The sequence below is a fragment of the Glycine max genome, chromosome 11 (assembly GCF_000004515.6).
Source record: "Glycine max cultivar Williams 82 chromosome 11, Glycine_max_v4.0, whole genome shotgun sequence".
Lineage (NCBI taxonomy): Eukaryota > Viridiplantae > Streptophyta > Magnoliopsida > Fabales > Fabaceae > Glycine > Glycine max.
Genome location: NC_038247.2, coordinates 5,052,188 through 5,059,300, shown reverse-complemented (window position 1 = coordinate 5,059,300; position 7,113 = coordinate 5,052,188). Strand labels below are relative to the sequence as shown.

Below are 7,113 nucleotides of genomic sequence, written 5' to 3'. Positions count from 1 at the left end.
TATATAGTTGAAATTTGTTCCTTTGACTTAATACCTCATATTTTTGTTGTAAAATTATAACAATAATGTTTAAACTAAGATTTCATGTAAATGATTTAAACTTTTTACTGCTAGATCAACTCTATTAGGTTATTACATACATACATAGAGAGAAAGAGAGCGACTCTTATGATAGAACATTGACTATTGTGAGAAATAAGAAGTGTAAATATAGAACATCAAATCATATTTAAATGATCAAGATTAAAAAGAAAATGTACTTGACATTTTAAAAAATATGTGCTAACTCTATTGCAGCTTCTCGGCATATAACATCACCAGAAAATTCTATGATTATTTTATGAGGTTGGATCACAGAAGATTAAAAGGAAGTATATATATGCAATGGATTAGCTTTAATTAAATTATTATAAGTGATGAAATAATTCTTCTACTCCCAATGGCATATAGGCTGTTGGGTTTCATCTTATCTAAATTAAAGAATACTCAATATACAACCTAAGGTTATGAAAGCAGAAAGAAAAGAAACACGGCATTGCAGCAATAATTGTTGAGCATCGTTCATACTCAACTATTATCCAAAAGAAGCCCTTAAACACATTCGGAAGATCCGATGGAGGGCCACACTCATTATTATTTTAGAGCAATAATGAAACCAGATGTGATTATATTTTCCCAACTTTTTTTTCCTCCTCTCTTGCTCATGATATTCGATACCTAGAGCAATGTCTAAAGGTGGCACAAGATGGAACCGTGGGGGACCATGACTGCACTTAGCCACTTACAAACTATATATGAAAGATATATATAGTCAACCAAAGGTGCATTTCTTTTCTTTTGGATTTCGCTACGTTTGCCAACGTCGTCTGCTTCATGAATTCAACCTATTTTTTCTGTCAGAAACAAGCATAGTAGACGTATTATTAGCAATGTGACAATCAGAAACTGACTAAAGATGATATATAATTATGTTTCTGTTCCAACATACAATCACGCTCCTAACTTTTTGTAAAGTAAACAAAACAATTATCAGTCATATACTCATATAATCCTTCCCACATCCGGGTCTGCCTTTATAATCTACTAGGATTGAATATATTTTTAAATATAGCAAAATTTCATTTATCCTCTAAAAGAGATTATTGATTTTGATCTTTATTTTTTTAAAAAAAATATCCCTATCACTATTTAGCGATGACATTACGTGTCTGTTTGGCAATAATTTTAAAATTGTTATGCCAGAAATGCAAAATAAATTTAAAAAAAGTGGAGCCTATGTGTAAATTGTGGCATTAAAATTACTCTCTCGAAGTCATATAATCAATTATGTCAGTAAAACCACATAAACGATTATACTGTTTTACATAGTCGATTGTGTTATTTCTTTTAATTATTGATTTTTTTTCTTTCCTATTTCTATTATATTTCTTTTAAATCAAACAATTAATATCTCTCAATTCTATTTCTTTTTTCTTTTCTCACCTACATATTTTCACTCACTCTATTTTCTTCTTTTTTACCAAATAAAGCGTAAATTTCCAAGACCATTTTTTAAAATTTTGGATAAGCATGCTTAAATTACTATATCCGCCAGAAAGAAACTCAAAAAAGTCAAAGCCTCAGGCGACTTGACACATTTTGCCTGGACAGCTAGCCTGCAATTTTTTTCAGAGAGACAATTTTTCTTTTTTTTCTTCATCAACTATAACCATTTACATTTGCAAGTTATACAACTCTACAGAGTCAAAGCTGCAGACAATGTATAAAAAAGCACTGCAGATACCGAATTCCTTGAATATTGAAAATCTACACGCTAATTAAGAAACAAAGCAACAGAAATTTCAGGCCTCTTGACTGGGCTCAGTTTCATAAGCTTTACATGTGAAACAAGTGTACCACAAGTTCACTTGGTTTGTGTATAGAGGTTGTGCAGATGAATACCATCTCTACCTCAAAAAGAGGCAGGAAAAAGTTGCATCCTAGAGAGTATTTTGGAGCACCAAGAGTAACCACGAAAGACCAAATTAATTAAAAGCCGAGAAATAAGCCCTTGCCTACCAGTGTATAAGCAAGATACCACCAGAATGAACTCTCATATGGACAATGGCAGTCTTCTTTCCCTGTTCCTCGCCAACGTTTGCCTAGACATTCTTAGCCGGGTAGGAAGAAATATATTGAAGCATATGACAACCCCAAAAAGCCAAAAGTGCCTCAAGTAAAGAGTCATAAGGGATGAGAAAACAAGCATGAAAAACAGTAAAGCAAAACCAATCGCCACAGCAACATCAAACCTGAAACAAAGGCAAGAAAATGTCAAGCATAAATGCATCAATATAGTGTCATGATTTTTATATGCATTTTATAATTTAATAGATCTGATAAAGAAAAGGGATACCAAGACCTTGATCCAAATTCTAAGTTTAACTAAGACTGCAAATTCCATGTTTCTCTACTAGAGCACATATAAAGATATTAGTTTATAATTGACTTTGTAGTAAACTAGTTAATAGACCAACCCATTGTCACCTCTTCTACACTGCTGCTCTGGTTTTGTTTGTTGACAGGCATTTATTATTATTGTATGGCTCTTACTGTTTTGTTAAGACCTCATTTGGTCTTTGGGTCTCTCTTTCAAAAGATCCACTTGTTCGTTAGGCTAAAGCCCCAGTTTCTGTTTGTTGTGCCCCTTTTTGTTGCCTTCATTGCAACATTTGGCACCTTCATTGTGCCCCCTTTTTGCTGCCTTCATTGCAGCATTTGACACCTTCATTTGTGCCTTTCTTTACCTACCTTCTTTGCAGCATTTTTCACCTTCATAGGCTACCTTCATTATACTCACTTAACAGTAACCTCCTTGCCGCTGCACCTCTGATCAATCAAAACCATTGCCAGAAGATTCACAGCATCATTTTCTGAATACAGCTTAGCCTATATTCACCAAGAGACTTTCCACATAGCACTTTTGTGATCTTACTTGCAAGCTGAGAATAATAGATATTCATCCAATAGCTTCAGGGGTGTTGAAATGAAATCAGGAAAATTTAGTTTATTCCTTTTATTAGGCTGAAGATTCATTCTAATAATTAGGAAAATTTGATGTGATGTGATTTGATTTGATTTGTATAATTTTTATTACCTTTTATTTCCTTAACTAGGTGAGATAAATATTCACCAAAAAAAACTAGGTGAGATAAAGTCTAAAAATATCTAATCTCTCTGTAAACACAAGTCAAAATACAATTCAGATTTATCTCTTTCTTTAAACTCATCATAATATTATATTTAAGGGACCAAAAACATATTTAAGCCTAATAAGGATTAAAACAGTGTATGACCAAGATATTATTAATCAAGGAATATATTTTACACACCAAGACAACTTAACTGATTAGGTATCAATTTCACAAACTAGAATAAATGCAAAGGATACCTAATAGGTCCATCTCAATTAATTTGATCCATGACCACTTCAATGCAATATTATCCACGATATAGGAGCATTTGAAAGAGGTTTTGCAAAGCTTATTTTGACATACCACATAACTTGTGAGATGAAAATTGAAGGTGTCCAATTAAAAACTTAAGAGACGTATGACCTTCCTATAAGTCAACTTATATCAATAAGCTTCACACATGCTTATCAAAATAAGCTTATGCACAGACCCATCCTATGTCATGTATGAAATTCAACTTTTTTTTAAGAGTGGCAATGATCAAACTCTTAAATATTTAGTCATACAAATTCTGATACCATGTCAAAGACGAATACCCAAATACTTAATATGACATGGGTACAGCAATACAATACAACACAGATGCAAGAATACAAGAATTTCCTAAAAATCCAAGATATGATACAGCCTACTAGATACATTAACATGAACTAAAACAAAATTTCACATAAATGCATAATATTTAATCATTTATCATTAATACATAATTATATCAGTGGATGATTATCATAATTTATTTAAAAAATACTCCTGATCATAACAAAAACCATAATTACATATTTTTCCCTTGCTCGTGTCAAAATATATTCTTCCCCTATGAACATACCACAAAAATTGCATAATCTTCCCCAAACCATGTCAGAATGTCACAAAAAGCATCATTAGTCAAAGGAATTCAAGGTTCAATACAATTCCCTCGATATTTATTATACCTTCAAAGATACAGAGGAAGCCGTATATAGTTTTAGTCCTATTCAAAGTAACTGTGAATGCAATTAAATATAAATACAAAATAATGGAGGATACTCCCTAGATATGTATCTAGGTGTATCAGTATCCGATAGGAATATCACCACAGATAGTTTGCCAATTTTGGAGTGTTTGAACTTCATAGAGGCTTTACGAAGATTTCACATCTAATAGATAGAATTGGGGGAAAAAAATCAAAAAGACAATGAAAGATGGAGACAGGAGAACATTAATATCACATATGATATCGATACTTTGCAATTTTCAATGTGAGTTAGGTTGTCATATAAACATCATTGTCTTTAACTTTGCACCCACCATGTTAATTTTCAATGCTACTACAGAGTTAGGTTGTCATATAAGAGAAATTGCCTTGCCCCTACTGCCTAAATTTTTGAGATCCAAAAGGGTTTGCTATCCTTGACATCACATATTTAGGCTATATCCGCACTCCACTTAGCGTTCCAAGATATTCTCACCCAACCTATCAATGTCATGGCCAAGACAAGTATGCAATTGACTCAAACTATCATGTATCGGTGTTCTATGATCATATGATATCTGAACTCTTAACTTGAAACCAGATACCCCGACCTGAACTGGCTTTATGTTCACATATTCTATCTCTCGTGTTAACCCATCAATGTTATACTTATATCCTTCAGAATACCTAAGCAAAAGAGAATTCCAGAATCCCATATACATGGTACCCAATTCAAACTCAAGCACGGTGACAGTCCGGTCAGGTGATACGACACGATTTTCTCCTCACGACGCTTCCGAATCCCTCCCATGTGCGCTTCCTCATCAAGGTGGAGAGCCTTCATGTCCAACTCCAAGGTTGAAGCCTCTCAAGTCAAGGCACAGGCCAAGAAGTCCTTGGCTCTAGAGCCCGTGGAGAAGTGGCGCCAAGGCTCACATTTGGGATGGAGGAGGTGATCTTCAGAGAACCCAAATCAACAAGTTGGAGGCGAAGATTCCTTGGGTAACGGAGAGGGATAGGAATAGGGATACGGAACATTGCAGCAGCAAAGAGGAAGAGCAGAGGAAAACTTGGATAATGAAGGAGCCTCAAGGCTGGGTGCCCAATGCTACAATGGAGCTAATGCTACTTGTGGTCTCGCTCAAGGCTCAGGCTCATTGCTCACATGCCAAATCTTCGCATGGGTAAATGCCTTAAACATGTATGGACACTACCCTTTTGCTAATTGCTTGTAGAACAAGTCGTTTTTACAAATTGTTGAAACATCACTAAAGATTCTACAAATTGTACAGCTGCCAACCAAAAAACATAAAGCTGCTGCTCTTCCTCTTTGCTAACGCAATGTTTGTATCCCTATCCCTCTCCGTTACCCAAGGCATCCTCGCCTCCAACCTGTTGATGTGGGTTCTCTGAAGATCACGTCCTCCATCCCAAATGTGAGCCTTGGCACCACTCCTCTGTGGTCTCTAGAGCCAAGGACTTTTCAGAGGCTTCAACCTTGGAATCAGACATGGAGGCTCTCCACCTTGATGGGGAAGCACACATGGAAAGGATTCAGAAGCGTTGCGAGGAGAAAATTGTGTCATATCAGCGCAAGCATGACTGGACTGTCGCCGTGCTTAAGTTTCTTCTCTGGACGTTGAAAAGAAGCCAAGGTTCAATACGATTGCCCTAATATTTACTATAGCTTCAAAGATACAGAGGAAGCCATGTATAATTTTAGTCCTATTCAAAGTAACTGTCAATGCAATTAAATAAAAATACAAAATAAAGAAGGATACTCGCATAGATAGTTTGCCAATTTTGTAGTATTTGGACTTCATAGAGGTTTTATAAAGATTTCACATCTAACAGTTGGAATTGAAAGAAAAAAAGATTACAGTATTCAATGAAAGAGGGAGATAGGAGAACATCCATATCAAATATATGATGTCAATACGTTGCCATTTTCAATGCTACTACAGAGTTACCTACAAGCCTCATTGTCTTCAACTTTGCACCCACCATGTTAATTTTTTATCATCTAAAATTAGAGAAATTGCCTTGCCCCTTCTGCCCAAATTTTCGAGATCCATCACTCTTAGGGGCTTGACTCTTTACAACCAACATGACCAAGTCGGAGATCGGAGAGGAAGACTTAGCATTCCAAGATATTCTTATCCAATCTATCAATGTCATGGCCAAGACAAGTATGCAATTGACTCAAACTATTATATGTATCTCGTGTTAACCCATCAATGTTATAACCTTCAGCACATCTAATCAAAAGAGAATTCCAGAATCCCATTTACCTGGTACCCAATTCAAACTCTTTTTTTCATTTAATTTTTTTTTTCCAATTTCGCAACACAAATTGCACTGTCTTGAAAATACCAACAACACATACCATCTAGTTAAAAGAGGGCATAAAAAAAGGGTTAAAAATGGTACCTGGTTTGTATATGGGGCTTGGGCGAGAACAAAACAAGAGCAGAGTGGTTGCGTTTGTGACGAATCTGGTAATCTCGGAGCTGCTCCACAATTTTAGAACGGGTTATCATCTCCACCTCCACCTCCACCCACAACCAAAAAGGAATATTCAAACCCTGCAACTGCAAGCATAAAACCTATTCGCTTTCGCCAATTTTCGGTCACCACTCATCACAAATCAAGCAATGGCGTTCTTATTCATCGGGTTTTGGGTTTAGGTTTAGCAATTGCAAAATGCAGAGACAGAAGTTAAAACCAAGGGGAATTTATACCATTGTCTTATTTTTTTTTTATGAAATTGAAATATTTTTAATTGCTCAACTGAAAATTTCATTTATTTAACAGAGATTTTACAAATAATGTATGATTTTAATCTTTTAATAACTTTTTCCAAAATCATTCTTTAAAATTTTAATTGCAAAATTGAAATTATTTTATCAAATTTTTTACGCCATTTTT

At 34.9% G+C, this 7,113-nt stretch overlaps 1 protein-coding gene across 1 annotated transcript; it reads right to left on the bottom strand.

Annotated features, from left to right (window-relative positions):
* Positions 1-1,787: 1,787 nt before the first annotated feature.
* LOC100306712 (uncharacterized) lies at positions 1,788-6,890 on the bottom strand. The gene is given in 2 exon segments (NM_001248390.2): positions 1,788-2,291; positions 6,616-6,890. Coding segments are annotated over 2 exon segments (309 nt in total). The 5' UTR covers positions 6,726-6,890; the 3' UTR covers positions 1,788-2,092.
* Between the last annotated feature and the right edge of the window lie 223 nt (positions 6,891-7,113).